This window comes from Anastrepha ludens, chromosome 3, assembly GCF_028408465.1.
Source record: "Anastrepha ludens isolate Willacy chromosome 3, idAnaLude1.1, whole genome shotgun sequence".
Taxonomy (NCBI): Eukaryota; Metazoa; Arthropoda; class Insecta; order Diptera; family Tephritidae; genus Anastrepha; species Anastrepha ludens.
In genome coordinates, this window is record NC_071499.1 from 2,099,045 (window position 1) to 2,115,141 (window position 16,097).

Genomic DNA, 16,097 nt, shown 5'->3' on the forward strand with positions numbered 1-16,097 from the left:
AGTTCATCAGCTGATTTTGTAAAATTAGCTCAGAGGCGAATAACGGACTGCTAAAGAACTCACCTTTAAAATCTTTTCACCATGCATTTGTGATGCCTATTTTTTCTCAATTTCCTAACCCTTCCAAATCCCTACTCAATTGCCTTTTTTCGAAGTTTGTGAGTGATAAAAAGAAAAAAAGTAGAAAAAATGCTCTAAGAAGCTTTACTCGTGAAATGAGGATAGTGAGTAGAGAAAAATCTTTCGGGGAGTTCCTATTCCAAAGAAGGGGTTATATATGTACTTTATTGTCAACTTGAATTTCCAAAAGCAACAAAGGTTGAAAAAAGTGCGTTTTTCCACACATACTTAAAGGACTATGTTTTTTTTAAATTAAGGTATATATTTTTCATAACAGTTTCTGTTAAAAAAATTTTACCATAAAATTGACTTCAAGTCATATTTTCTATTTTGATATTTTTATCTGCTATTGAACCAGAACCACAATATATTAAACGCATTTATTGAAAGAATAATTGTTTCAGCATGTGTACTATGCACTAAACAATTTAAAAAAACTCTAAATCTAGTGCTTCAAGCTCAACCTTGGCACTTTTCATACATACTTTATGTTAAAGGTTAGTTCAGGGCGCTCACGCTTTTCATAGTATTTAGGTTCTTTGGCATTTGATAAATCCATTTGTCATGCTTTATTCCGGTTCTCAAAAGAAGCAACACTGTGCATTCTTTAACTGAACACACCTTTTGTTATTATTCGCGCTAAACAGCTGTGAATCAAAAACAATGCAACAAATAGGAAAATGTAGTTTAATAAGCGAAAAAATTTCCAAATATTTTGTGAAATTTAATACATTTGCAGTTGAAAAAACTGGAAAATATGTATTTTCCAATTGGTGTTTAAATTTCAAAGAATTGTATGGACTATTCGCGAGCCATTTGGAGTCAAATGATACAAGTAAAATCTAACTGCAACACTAGACATTTGAATAAATATGAAATATTTTTAGCCTGTCGATATGATGTGTATCTGGCCTGTTTCCACAAATTGCTTCCTATTTTCGAGGGAATCCATCATTTGTATTGCAGTGAGAAGTTAGATTTAAACCACTTGCAATTGGAATGGCTAGGTAGCAACTGTAAATATTTGCTGATTTCATTACAAGTGGAGGAAACCGCCGCAACTCTATCTGTAGAAAGAATTCTTCTAATGACCTCACTGTTGGAGAACGCGTTGGCAAATTTGTATTTTACCACAAGCAACAAATGCACACCACCGCATTTGTTGCGAGACCTGCTACGCACAGAGGAGCTGTACAATATATTCGGATTGGAAATAGTATGTCCATTTATTGTAGTGAAATATCCGGAACTTAAGAAAATGATTATATTTTAGATTTCCTTATTGAAAATTATAATGGGCACTCCCGATTCTATAAATTTAAGAAACATTGTTTGGCATGGCTTCCCAGAACCTCAGGAAATACCAGACTATTACAACACAATACTGGTGCTTTTAATACACAGCCTGGGCTACGAGCTAAAAAAAACTAAAATCTGTTTAACTGAACGTCCGAAATCTATAGACTTTCGGAAGCTTTGCAGAAAGGTATCAAATCAGCTCATATTGCCTTCAAGTTGGTTTAATGAGAATAGCTACGTTCATCAATTAAAAACTCATGTATGGCTCAATGAAAACTACAAAATTTATTGGTATCAACTCTTGCAATACTATAAACAACAACAGTATTGGAAATTGGTAATGCTGATTTTGCCACAAATAGAATTGCTATTGCGCTTGATATATGCACAAGTAAATAATTTTGATGTTACTGCCAAATTGAGCGAGTACTATATTACAATGGATTCTATATTTGAAACTGATGTGCCCTGCAAGAAAACAAACATTAATAATAACTTGCTAAATGAGCGTGTAGTAAGTGAGGAGTTGCTAAAATTTGTCTACGATTTGTTTATTGCGCCAAATGGGCCACGCCTGCGCGACAAAATCAGCCACGGTGAAGTTGATATTACGGAAATAGACAATGTGGAATTATGCGATATTCTGTTGTACTTGTCATTGGGCTTGCTAAGTTTTGAATTGCCGTTTCAAAAGTACGAAAGTATTTTTCACTTGAATTGCCAAGCAAGGGAAGCTTTGTGTGGTGCAACCAAGCAATTGGAACAGCTCGTAAAGAAACATTTGACGGAAGAATCTGCAGGTATTTTAAAAGGCATCAGCGAAATGAAAACACCTCCTAGAATCAAAATATTCCTGCGCCCCAAAAAAGAGTCGGAACTTGTGCTTTTGGTGCTGAGAAATTCAAATTTAGTTCAGGCAACCTGTGTAAATTATGGACATTCTATTGACACGAAATTAGAGCTTTTGGCACAACGAGAATTGCATTCAAAGAGGCGACGTACTTTGGAACGAATGTTATCTACATTGCCGATGATTTGCACTGTTTTATGCGACATTTTAAATTGTTTATTGCATATATTTTCAAAGATGCAGGCTGACGACGCAATTTACAAATGTGAGGAATCGCTGGGAAAGCTGCTGAGGTAAAAGTTCTTTATTTACGTTTTAGACTAATTTCTGAAAGTGCTAAGATTCGCATAGTCAACATAATGAATGACCAACATTCACTGGATCTCAGTCTGAAAACTATGCCATTTTTTCACAAATAACAAAAATATAGGTTTATAATTGAATTTTTTATAGGTTCTTAAAACGTACTTTAAAGTTGAATGAGAATATGGTTAAATATTCTGACAAAAGCAACAACGAATGGATAAAAGCGGTGCAATTATGTGAAAAGTTTCATGAAGTAAAAATGCAACATTATTCAGAACAACACTTATGACCGCGCATTTCCCTGAAATGTAAGTATTTTGCATTTCTCTTTTCAACCGATCAATGCAACACTAGGATTCGCCATAGTTGGGCATAAATGAACGAAATGTGAAACTTTTCTGAGCTTCAAAAACTTTGCTATAAATTTTATTTTGATAAAAGTATTTTTAATGTTAAATCAGTTTCTATTGTTAAACAACTTCTGGCTACGCGAAAAGAATTTTTAATTTGTCTTTGCAGCTTTGCCGGGGTCTGCGTTTATGCTCTACTGGTTTGTCAAAAAGGGTGTAAAAGAAATTATCAATGAGTGCTTTACATTAATTTGATTTAGTTGAAGCTGTGGATAGAACAGAAATACTTAACATTTTAACTGCTCCCACAACAAAAAGAAACCATTCAATCCGAAAGTGTATACGTACATTTTTTCAGAAAAGTGGTACAAATTTATTATTGTCTGTATTCCATGGCAACTAGTCGGATGTGATCCATTGCCATTTTAGACTTGCTAATTATTTTATTTGTTTCTAAAATAAGTTTATGTGATTAACATTCATACGAATGGGTTTCAGTAAATCACATGCATGGCTTTTTTTTTTCTTATTAAAGGTTTCCCTTGGCCATAACATAAATAGTGAATGAAAGGTTAGTACGAGTTCAAGAGGGAACGGTAATGTGCGGGCGAAGAGCGGCGTTATTCAAATTTCCACCGGTAAATCGATGTTATTCATGCCAGTGAAAAATATGGGCAGAACATTCGTATTACAATGTTGATGGATTTTAGGCATTTAAAACTCACAGCGTCAATGTACCGCGAAGCATACGCGCATATATCTTCATTTGTTATGCAGATGCCGACGTTATGTGAACGAATTTGGTGCCACTATATATATATATATGTATGGACATACCCTTAGGTACTTCCCACTTAGCCAGATTAGTACAGAACTATTCCATTTAGGATGGGTAGCTGCACTCACACTTCGATCTTGTAACAGTTTCCATCACGTGCTAGATCCAATTGGTTTCTTTAACTTGGCATAGTAGACATTGTAGATCTGGTTTATAACTTCGTTCATTTTTGAGCGATTTAACCCTTTGCTGCATATTATAAAATCCTATCACGCGGACATTCTCCAAGGCATTGTCTTAAAACCAACGTTGTATTTCTTATATACAGCTGATCTTCCAGTACTAAAGTTAGAAAACAGCATGATTGCAATATGTGCGGATGACACAATTCCAATGGTATCTCATAAAGATGCAAAACGAGCTAAATATGGCATTAAAGTGGTTAAAAAAATGGAACATCGAAATTAACGCAAATAAACTACAAAAACTGAAGGACAACCACCGAACCAATTAGGGATGGCAATTCCGACGTGCATATGACACCCAAGCAAAATATCTGGGCATTACGATCGACTCAAAATTAAACTGGCAGGATCATATAAAATATAAAGAAAATGCGAAAGGAAATCAAAAATCGCTTTCGAAATCTATACTGGCTGTTTGGACGTCAGTCCAAATTATCATTGCTAAATAAAGAACTTATTTAACGAACGTCAATTGTACCGATCTGGAAATATAGGATTGAGATTTGGGGCACTGCTGTAAAAAGTAATCTAAGTATACTGCAACGAGTGCAGTCCAAGAAATGTACAAAGCGGAGGAATGAGAATGATATTGAAGGGCCAACGCGCTTAAGCCCATTTAGAAGAAATATGCATAGTATTTAAAATAATGACAAATGCGAATATTTGACATTTAATACATAGATTTTGCAAGATCTGTTGAGGTTTGGCTGTTAAGCCGTCTTTGGGGAGATTTTTCTTTATTTGGGAGCCATCTCATAACAGGATTTGTGTGCGTCTTTTTATGTGTCTTCTGCTAGCGCTTTGTATTGCCACTTCAATAGTATCGATATCTGCGTTAGGTATGTACTAAGGTGCATCAGTCAGGGTCCTAAGTATGTAAATTGAATTATTTATTGTCTATAGATAGGCGTAATATTTTATGGGGGAAAAATCTTAGAAGCATGACATGCTTTTTTTTATTTTTCTGCACCGTATTGTTATAAATTACAGTTGATTTAACTTCTATTTATGAAACAAAAGGTAGACTAGCGCAACAAGCAGTGATGCACTGCATTCCGCGTATTAAAGAACTAAACTTTGCTTTAAACTGTTCCAAGTTTTACTGCCGGGTATTTACATACATTTTTAGTTGCGATTCCGCGTTATGGTATTAAATCATTGTATGTATGTGTGTATTTATGCGCGTATATGGTTCATCTTGCGCTTGAGTGATTTCGAATAGAAAGAGCGGATCTGTTGAGCTGAACTGTCGCATGATTGTTATTATTTTTTTGTTGATCCGGGAGCGCAACCCAGTTTTTTAGCGTTGGTGGCGGGTTCGTTGCCTGAGGTAGTTTGCTGTTTTTAACATTAATTTGTTTCTGTATTTTATTTTAACTGTTGCTTTTGCTGGTGACATGAAGAGGTGGTTGAGTGTGTGGATGTGGTTGTTTAGTTTTTGCTGATCGTTCCATGATAATCGGAACTATTTTAAAGGCAACATACACACATTGGCCATAATACATAAACACCGTTGCTACAAATTCTTTTCGGGATGCCATAAGGCCATTTAACGCTGTTCACTACAGTTGCTTTTTAGAATCTGCATCGAACGGTCGATATTTGTTTTGTCGAAAAGTAATAATATACCACAACCGAGTATTTAAAATGAGGATAATTTAAGTGGATTCAAGTGCATACACACGTTTACAAGTTTTGAATATTTGTATTTGATAGCCTGTCGCAAGGGGACAGGGCTAACGGTGTATCATAAAATATTTTGCATTCGATTGCTTAGATCTACTTGTCTGCTCTCATTCAAAAGGGCCAACACTTTTAGCCAGAAATGTATGCCCACCGACCTCAGCAATGGGTGCTGGCATTCCTTACGCTTGCTAGTTACTCTATTCTGCTGGTGCGTGCCATGCAAATACCTCAGGACGTTGAAATACTTGAAGGATACCAGTTTGACGAATCGCCCGAATACTACTCAACTGATTCAAATTACTATGAGGCAAGAAGCCTGCTATCTGGGTTTAAAAAAGCCATTCGCAATAAACGTTCAACATTAGAATACGACCAGGCTAAAGGCTTGGTGGTGGGAGGCGGTTCGCAATCAAACAACCTTCAGGAATTTACACAAAATATTGGTAGCCAGCATATTAAGGTGCACGAAAAGGAGGAAAAGAGTGAGGATGATAAGTTAGGAGCCGATATGCCACGGGCGGAAAAACAAATAATGGACCCCGATTATGACTACTATTCACAGCGGCACATATCCTCGTGGAATGGTGCTTATGGATCGTCCGCGTCGAGCAGTGCGTCACGTGCACCCGCTGGTGTCGAGGATGTCATGGCTGATGCTAGTAATAGTTATGTATCGAGAGGACGTCAAGCGCGCGTCAATTTTATCACGCAACCCACAAAGGATTCTAATGACGCTGCGAAGGAATTGACGGAACCAATTGTATCCAAACTGCCAATTCCCAAAGTTCATTATGATGCAAAATATCCGTCTATTGCACCAGCCTATAACTATGAAATGTATCCATCCCGCTCTTACGCGCCATATTTACGACGCTACGATCGGTAAAATGTCACGCTGCTGCTAAAGTGGTTGAGCAGTTTTTAATATTAATATAATTTTTCTTCAGCAGCTTTGATGAGCCGTATTCGCGTTACGATCCCTACAACTATGAAGACCATTACTTATATCGTCGGCGCTACGACCCTTACGATAGCTACAGTCCACGTTTTCCACAATATCCCGAACTCTACTACAATTATCCCGATCGCCGCTACGACATACCAGAGCCCAGGGACTATATTCCACTTTACAATAATGAAATCTACGATAAGGCATCTTATCCGGCAGCTAATTATCCACCTGTTGACGGCTACACGTCGGCCAAGTATCCAGAATATTCGCGGAATCAACGCCGCATAGTCTATTATGCACATTTACCGGAAATTGTGCGCACACCTTACGACTATGCCAACAGATACGACCGCTATGACGACCTAATGAAGGCAAATAAAGCCATCACCGGAGCGTATAAATACGACAAACAGGCGTCTGGTAGTGGAAGCTCTTTGAGCGGTACCGTCGCAAACACAGACTCCTACGACTACATGAAGCGCGACAAGAAGGATCGGGCAACGCCAAAGCCCAGTAAGGTTAGCGTTAGTGGCAGGCAGTAAGTGATGGCGCAGCTCAAAGCTACAAACTGTCCGTTTGCCACAGAGAGAGCAAACAGAGCACAGACAAAAACCGAAAATTTTCAAAGGAAAATAAAGTTACATAGCTTGTAGTTAATATTTTACATACATACAAATGTCGTAATTATCCGAATCTATAATATTGCATTCATGTATATTAATTACTTCATACTTAAATTAAATGTTTCAATAAAAACCTATGATTTATAAAAAGTTGTTTGTGGGGTGAACGTGCAGAGCACTACATACATACATATCCCTGTTAAATGTGTTTTGTATGGCATGCAGTGCAAATCTCTCACTTGCGGCTCGGGTACTTTACACTTAAGTAATCAAAAGAAAACAAAAATTTCAATTTGCAAGTCAATTTCAGGATGGCTTGGCATACCAATGGACAGGCATCATTGGGCCAACAATTTAATTACAAATAATCCTAGTTAGCGCGATGAGTGTGTAAGTTTACGTAGGAGTGGCAGACGAACTGCGATGTCACTCTTCAATGACTCCGGCGGGCTGCTGAAATTGGGAAGGCAAACAAAGAATCGCATTTAATAAATATTCCGGTCAATTTGAACGCAACGTGGCAGCGCCTTTCACCATCACCGGCGACAACCGAAACGGTCCAATGCTTGCGCTGCCACTAGTGGTTGGCTGTGTGCTCCGGCCACAAATTTACATTCTCTTTTGAGCCAGCACAACCATAACAACAATGACTGGCAGCGTCACTTCCGACTGCCCACCGGAAATATGTTTAATCTCGCGTTAATAAAACGATGACGCGTTCACCAGCATTCGTTTTTGTTGCGAGTATGCATTTGTACGTAAGTATGTGTGTGCCAGTGTGCACGTGCGTGCTAGTCACCCAATGGAATTTCGAAATAAAAATACTTATTTTATGTTGCGGCTTGAAGTAACGAATTTGGTTTGAGGGACGAGGGGCACTGTGAACCATTTTAAATTCATTAAATATTGTTTATGCTTAAGTGCATGCATGTGTGTATGTAATGCTTACATACATATGTATATTTGTGAATTTACACTGTTGAAATGTTCTATCGATGGACAAAAGCGCTCGCGCAAACATCGCCGCTGGGCTGCGCAAACAAACAAACCAGTACAGCACTCCACCCTTTGCGACGCAGGGCGCGGTGAGGCGCGGGTGTAGAAGATAGCCCTGTTTGTGAATTTGAACAAAGTTAATGTTGGCTTCAGCCAATACCGGCTGTGGTTGCAAGTTTATTCGAACTGCCACAGTGAGAGTGCTGACAGTTGACTTTGTTTCGCCGCCTTTGTGGGTTGGTATTGAAAGAATTTGTAGAATTCTTAATTAAATTTATTGCAAATGTATGCAACAGCTTTCAGCGGCTGGCAGACTGTGTTGTCCACTGTCAGTATTTGTAGTTCTTTTTAGCTACCTTTGGCTACCCCCTTAGCTCCGAAGTTTCGTTTGAAAGTTCCTTGACGAGCTGTTTGAGAAACAAAATGAAAAAACTTTCGTTGCTTAAGAAGTTTCGCTTTGTTGTTCGAAGCAGAAAACTGTCTCACTTTTGTGTTGGTACACTTTGCTTGGCTTAGGGAGCGTCTTCTGTCCTAAGTTGGGAGCACCACATCTTAAATGCACACACATTTTTTTTAAAATTTTCTTACATATATTATGCCATTTTTGTGGTTTTAGACCACTTGGCAGTAAGAGGCTGCGTACAAGGGACACTTTTAAAGAATCGTGCTTTCTTTCAATAAACTTAAAATATAAATTCACTGGCCCACATAGTTAAAACCAAGTAAAGAAGCGTTGAAGCTCAGGTGAAATCGAATTTTCAATATCCGATATATGTCTCTCAGTCTTAATCATAGCCAATCAGCGTGTCCGGAAGCAGAAATAAGATTTACAAGATACATTAAAAAACAATTACGAATGGTAAACATTTATTTCAATAATTATTAGAAATAAGGCAAGTATAGATTATTTCTTACAAAATTATTTTCTCTAAATGTTGGCCGTTACGTCGTATACAATCTTGGTATTCCGTGATTGTTGCGGACTATATTTTAGTGCTGAGATGTTCGCTGTATTTGTTTTATAGGCTTTACTTTTGAGGTACCCCCACAGACGAAAGTTTATAGGGGTAAGATCGGGCGACCTGGGTGGCCAGGATATGTCGCCGAAACAGCTTATCAGTTTGTTAAGGCCAGTATCGCTGTGGTCGCTCTGAACGTGCGCGGGGTGGCACCATCTTACTGAACATCCACTGAAGGAAAGATGTTCTCTAATTATTGGCAGAAAATAATCGTTAAGAGACACCGTCTACAGAAATTACTTGCCCTCGACGATTTTCAAAAAAATATGGTTCAACTGCTTGACAATGCACACCAATTACACACCTTCGAGTGCAATTCTGCCATGAAAAAGCCCCTCATAAAAAATATCTGCCGTTTGGAGTCGACCTAAAACTGTAGGCGCCCCATTTGTGGAACAACAACAAGACGCACCCAACGTCGCACAAGACGCCAAACACCCAAAAAGAGCGTAAGCGTATAAATATATTTTTTATTCGATCCTTTTATAGTGATTTATTTTTAAAAATTCCAAAATATTGATATACATATATTTTTTTTTTCGGTATTCGCTTCTTTCATTATTTATAAAACACGCTTTCGGCTGGCTTCGCAGTAGCGCATCTTGTTAACCCAGCTTTCCAAGACCTTGGAGACTATTTCTGGATATATCTCACGAATGGCTCGCTCTTGTACCTCATAGAAACCTGTCGAGCGGAGTCAAATTGCAGCTCTGAGATGCCCAATTGACATCGTCGAGACGGCTGACAACACAATTACCGAACTTGGCGGGCGAAAATCCCCTTTAGGCATGAACTGACGCACCATACTGCTGAGACCAAAAATCGTCCAAGTCCATGTATTCAATTTCCGGCCACAAAAGATCGTTTATCCTATCCCTGTAGCGCTCAACGTTGACCGAAAGACGAAATGCGCTTCATCAGAAAATATAATTTTGACTTCTTTTCAATAAACTCGCTGCTTGGGCTATACATCATTGACTTTGGAAATGAGTTAACAATATTTCCCAATGTTTTTCTAGTATAAAGCGTTTCATTTCGTTCCGCGCGGATATGACGCTGACTTTCTCTCAAAATACCATTTGATTAAAAACCCACTATATGAACCACCCTGTATACAAGTACATACTATATAATATAAATATATCTGTTTCGATTCCATTAAGATCAAGCGCACAAATCACAGAAAAACATGTTTGATGTCGGAAGAAATGGTTGACCCTAATGTTCGAAGAGTACAGTTGAAAGTCTAAAGTTATGTTCGTATATGCGAGATTATCGAATGAGATTGCAGAAATTAATCTACCCGTCTGTGTAATCAGACTTCAGATTAATTAAATTAGTGTATTCAGAGTCAGAAGTCAAACAATGAAGCAATTTATTTAAGGGCACAATCGACCGCCTGTGGGAGACAATTGGCAAAAATCAGAAAAGGGAATTACTAAAGTAGCAAAGGAGTATTGCGGCAATACGCACGGAAGCGACTAAATTAAATGCGGTGTGAACGTATATTGCTGAAAGGCACAGCACGTATTGGGAGTTTGAAATACCTTCAGACGATGACCACTTTTTAAGAAAAAGCTTTAGAATGATCCGAGAATGAGGGGTCCTTCTATACACTGTACGTTATTGCGATTGCCTTTTGTGCACTTATAACTTTTTTTTGGTCGGCTTCCATTTTCGTTTTTCTTTTGATGTTTCTCCTCTGCGTCTCAAGACTAACAAAATAGTCGAAAACACAGTAACCAGTAAATCAAGTAAGGTGGAAAATGTCGGTAATCTAACACATGTGCACATAATATGAAAGTACGTTCACATACACAGTGATTAGCGATAAATCCACAAAAATTATCTACCCGTTCACATACGACAGATTAGCTGCAAAATTGACAATCTGGTGTCAAGACCGTTTTGAAAGATTTTTCTTCATAGGAATTGGTTTGGTGGAACATTTTAGAGTTTTTGGTTTGTTTAATTATTATTTACGATTTGAAGAAAAGGCAAAGAGAAGCTAATTAATTAATTTAGCAATTTATTGCTAGTAATACACGTCTACTGAGTTTGCAAAAATTATGGCAGCAATACGCATGTGAAATTCGATATTACATTTTAAATTTCATAATAAACAATAGCCAAAGCGACTATAGACACATGCGTTTTTCTCAAATATATAATTATAATTAATTAAATAATTTATAATTAACAACATTTAATACACATTTTATTGGAATTATGCCTACAAACCACTTTTCTTTGCCGGCGCTCATTTTATTTAGTTTTTATTTTGACGTTTATCCTAACATTCGTAGTAATAATTATCGATAACATAGAAAACACAGAATTATATTGAAAAAAGTATCTATAATCTCGGATTTCGGGAGAGAAATGTTCCATGGGTAATCTCGTTTCTTGATTACGGATTGCGAGAGAAGCTCTGTTTAAAAATAACATTGGAAACCTATTGGAGTGCATCAATGTTAAAATCCATAATAGCTCATTACCATGGAAAACGAAATATCTAGCTGTTTATCTATTATTGATGCCATAGCCATAATCAGCGCATATTTACACGTATTATAATTTATTTGTTAATTTCGAAAGTGCAGAAACTAAAGAAAAGATGACAACATTCGAATACCACAATGCAGCAAATCAGCAACTGTTTATGGCTACGGCAAAAAACCGAAATCCAATTAGTCTGTACGGTTACGGTTATGACTACGAGGGGTGCCTTTTATATTTCGGGATTTGGCAACGCTGGTGTTGCAATCTGGCAACTGACAGCTGTATCGCAAAGTTTGAAATTTTTGGCTTTTACGTACTCAGAACGTTTTGAAATGCCAGGGCTATTTGTGTTGTTTACAGTAACTTAAAAGATTCATCTCGGTCCAAAAATGGAATTAATCGTGAACATTTTCGTGCGATTATTTTTTACAACTTTCGACGTTAATCAGCAACATTGCATGGATGAACTTAATTCATTTTTTGGCGATGAAGCTCCATCAAGGACCAGTGTTTATCGATGGTATGGTGAATTCAATCGTGGTCGTAGTTCACTCCAAGACGAATTTCGTGAAGGTCGTCCAAAATCAGTTGTTGTTCCGAAAACCATTGATGCTGTGCGCGAACTGATTTTGCAAGATCGTCATGTGACCTATCGTGAGATTGAGACAATCTTAGGCATTAGTGGGACCAGCATACATTCAATATTGCATAAACATTTGACTGTCAAAAAAATTTGTCCGCATTGGATCCCACACAATTTGTCAATCGCTCAAAAAAAGGCTCGTGTGGATGGTTCAAAGGAAATGCTCTAAAAATACGATCGCGGGGCTTCGAAACACGTCTATGACATCGTGACAGGTGCTGAATCATGGATTTACGCGTATGAGCCCGTAAGTAAACAGCAGTCGACTGTATGGGTGTTTCAAGATGAGCCAAATCCAACAAAAGTTGTTCGCGCACGAAGCACTTCCAAGCAAATGGTCGCCTGTTTTTTCGGAAAAACTGGACAAGTCGCAACCGTACCACTAGAACAATGCAGAACAGTAAATTCTGAGTGGTACATAACCATTTGTTTGCCAGTTGTCTTTCAAGAAATTAGGAAAACCAATCGCCAAAGACGGATCACTCTTCACCAGGACAATGCGAGCTCTCACACATCGGCTCAAAGAACTGCAGTTTTGAGCACCCAAAACATCGAATTAATGGGTCATCCGCCGTATAGTCCTGACTTGGCACCGAATGACTTCTTTTTATTCCCGTACGTAAAAAACAAACTGAGAGCTCAACGTGTTTCGACACCTGAAGAAGCCGTTGCGGCATTCAGAATGCATGTTTTGGAGATACCTCATTCAGAGTGGCAAAAGTGCTTCGACAATTGGTTCAAACGCATGCAAAAGTGTATAGATCTTCATGGAGAATATTTTGAAAAACAATAAAGTGATTTTCGATGATTAAAATTTGTTTTTGTTCTCTAATCCCGACATATAAAATGCACCCCTCGCACAACTACGAACTTAAGGCAAGTCACCTCTAATCGATTACAGTGTTGCTCATAGGTTTGTTCGATCTCCAGATTTATATGGTTATGGTTATTGCACCTCTAAATTGGCCTTAAATTTAACGAAGAATCTGGTTTTAATGATTTTGTTGTTTTCATTTGTTTTAATTTTCATAAAAAGTTTTGCGTATAGGTCTTCGCAAAAGCTAAGAAATAAGCGAACATTCCGAAGACTTGTTCAACGGGATTTCTTTTTTGCGTAAAAGCATCCTCTTTTTGTCCGGCGCGTAGGGCACCCTAATGTGCATACTCATGTGTGCATCGTTGCTGTTGTTAAATACTGGCTACGTTCAGGGATAAATTTTGCCATTATCAATTACCTACTAAGGGGGAATAAATAAATACCAGCCATTTGATTTGAGAGGCGTATACGCAACGCTATTTGGTCGCTCTGAGTATGCTGCGTATAGATATGTATGTACATACATATGTATGTAGGTGGGTAGGTGTGCATGAAAATATCTACATATCGATATGCAAATTTATATATCTGAATGAAAAGTAGGTTTTCCTTCATATGTGTGTGTGTAAATTGCAGCAGAACTGGAGTTTGCTTTGTTTACAAACATTGTGTGATAATTTAATTCAGATGCGAAACATGCACAGGAACTCAGTTTGGTGGTGGCTCGAGTGGTACGGGACATTTGTGCTCCCTCGACAGGCAGGAAATTGAGCTGAAGTGAATGTGCGATTTTGAGTGCGATTTTTTAGTTAATAATTAATTACTTTCTCATGCGAGGTATGTGGGCTTAATATCTGATGTGACATTGAAATTTATTTATTAAATTTTAAAAGCATATTTTGTTTATTCCATACTTTTAGATCCGATGAGCACAGTTTTGCGTAGCTAGCTTTCTGAAAATCAAAATCATTCCAACGAAACTCGAAACTGCCGGAATTTGACTAGGAAAATCAACCTATGCAGAAACTGCCAAGTTCTTTAATAATGCACGGAGCTCTCGTCTTTAATGCAGTCAAATGAAATGATTTACACATACATATGTACATATATAGTACTCATACTTCTGCAACGACAGTTATTACAGATATTCATAACTCGCCAAGTGCAGAGACAATAGAGGAGGAGGACAGGGAGTGCCAGACGTTTTATTATTACGTGCGGTATTTAGTCGCAAAGACAATACTTTCTCAGTGCTGAAAAGCACAACTTCTATGTGTTAGCTCGAAGGCAAATGTCGACAGTAGCGGAAACGCTGTAAAGCAAAGTCCTCTGCAGGGAAGTTAAAATGTGCCCGCCAGTGCAGGATTAGGTGAGTCAGTCAACTGGAAGATAAATGGCAACGTAAATGTGAACGCAAAGTGCCGACAAAACGGCAAAGTGGCGATGCCGGCATAAGATCAAGGAAGCCGAAGAACGTATAAACAATTTTCCACACATACATACATATGTACATGTATATACACATACAAGCTTCGATGTAAATGACGTGAAGCGTGCCTAAATAAAAATGTTATGATATGCCTTGTGGCACACAAAATCAACAATGCTGCTCAGCGAACGGTACTTGCGCTTTTCGGCAGTCATACACACCAGCTCCGGCGCGTCGTGGGAGGTAATATTTTTGGCAGGGAATTTATTTTCTCTCGCGCGACATTCTACGCGCATTAGCTGCAAATTGATACATCAACACAGCTGGTGGTGGGACAGTGGCATTAACAGAGCCAAGAATGCTAGCGGCAAATAAGGAAACTCAAATAAATAAAACAAATGCAATTTCCGCGATGGCAGGAAGTGGCTTAAGGCGTCGAATTTGCATGCGTATGCGTATACTCAGTTGACAGTTCAAAGCTCGATAATCACAAGGCAACTAAGTTTGCCTCACATACATATTTATGTATGTATGTATGTATGTATGTATATACTTGTATGTGCGTTTCAGATATTGAAAGAATTTTGAATTGCAAAAGTAAGTAGTTTAATGTTACACTGCTTCGTGTAGAATGAATTAAAAAAAAAATAATGATAATAAAAAAATGGTTTTCATAACTCGGCTATAGTCAACTTAAAATAGGTTTTATCACTACAAGGGATTTTGATGAGTCCAACTTAGTATTCGATTAAAATAAGCTCCTTTCTTCTCCTACATACATGCATAGAACCTACCGCTTTTGTGAAATATGTTTTCATTATAAACACTTTAATGTTCTTCAACTCTTGCTATTTGTTATAATTTTCTGTGAAAATAAGTAGGCTTTGTTTGAAATGAAATGTGTATATATAGGGAATAATTTGTAAAATAAATTGTGAGAAAAATTGGAATTGTGGATACAAGGATACAAGACTCTTCCCGATTTTACTCTGGTTTGGGTGTCTTTCAACATTTTAACGAACGATTTCTTTTTTTTTTTTTTATGAATTTGCTCAATTTTTTTTGCTTCAGTTTATAGGTAAGTCATTGAAATATTTTACAAGAACAATGCATTGTATCAGGTCTGTCCATAAGTTCGTGCGTTTTATAAAGGTGGTTTTAAAATTAATAAAAAAGATGTTTAAAGTATTTATTAATCACAAATATATTTTCCTTCATTATTTACAATGTCTTCCCAACGTTTAGATAAATTTTTAATTCCCAGCTGAAAAAATTTGTTGTTCTTGGAACCAAAATACGCCTCGATATCCTTTTTTATAACTTCTTTTGAGGAGTAGTTCTAGTTACTCATATGGGATTGAAGTCCCCGGAAAAGGTGATAATCACAAGGTGCAATATCCGGAGAGTATGGTGGATGCGGCGTTAGCTCCCATCCAATCTAGTTCAGCTTGCCTAATGTTTGCCTTGCGGTATGAGGTCTTG

General features: G+C 37.6%; 2 protein-coding genes across 5 annotated transcripts; both read left to right on the forward strand.

Moving 5' to 3' along the window:
* Positions 1-751: 751 nt before the first annotated feature.
* On the forward strand, positions 752-15,524 carry LOC128856818 (endoplasmic reticulum membrane-associated RNA degradation protein-like). Of its 3 annotated transcripts, none has more exons than XM_054092175.1 (5): positions 752-955; positions 1,008-1,336; positions 1,394-2,562; positions 2,723-2,883; positions 14,107-15,524. In XM_054092175.1, exons 1-4 carry the CDS (start codon positions 784-786, stop codon positions 2,862-2,864), a joined length of 1,812 nt encoding a protein of 603 aa, XP_053948150.1. In that variant the 5' UTR covers positions 752-783; the 3' UTR covers positions 2,865-2,883; positions 14,107-15,524. The 3 variants fall into 3 exon arrangements, with proteins under 3 accessions (XP_053948150.1, XP_053948151.1, XP_053948149.1); XM_054092176.1 differs by lacking the exon at positions 14,107-15,524 and adding an exon at positions 3,461-3,545; XM_054092174.1 differs by lacking the exon at positions 14,107-15,524 and adding an exon at positions 3,095-3,442.
* On the forward strand, positions 5,774-7,306 carry LOC128856819 (uncharacterized). 2 transcript variants are annotated; one of them, XM_054092177.1, is made up of 2 exons: positions 5,774-6,516; positions 6,582-7,306. In XM_054092177.1, the coding sequence occupies exons 1-2, from the start codon at positions 5,774-5,776 to the stop codon at positions 7,126-7,128; spliced, it is 1,290 nt and encodes a 429-aa protein (XP_053948152.1). In that variant the 3' UTR covers positions 7,129-7,306. The 2 variants fall into 2 exon arrangements, with proteins under 2 accessions (XP_053948152.1, XP_053948153.1); XM_054092178.1 differs by having other exon boundaries at positions 6,585-7,306.
* Positions 15,525-16,097: the final 573 nt, after the last annotated feature.

Coding starts and splice junctions, on each gene's coding strand:
- LOC128856818 (XM_054092175.1), top strand. CDS start 784: ATGCAACAAATAGGAAAATGTAGTTTAATAAGCGAAAAAATTTCCAAA. Junction 956..1,007: donor TTTGGAGTCAAATGATACAA/GTAAAATCTAAC, acceptor AAATATTTTTAG/CCTGTCGATATGATGTGTAT. Junction 1,337..1,393: donor ATATATTCGGATTGGAAATA/GTATGTCCATTT, acceptor ATTATATTTTAG/ATTTCCTTATTGAAAATTAT.
- LOC128856819 (XM_054092177.1), top strand. CDS start 5,774: ATGTATGCCCACCGACCTCAGCAATGGGTGCTGGCATTCCTTACGCTT. Junction 6,517..6,581: donor TATTTACGACGCTACGATCG/GTAAAATGTCAC, acceptor ATTTTTCTTCAG/CAGCTTTGATGAGCCGTATT.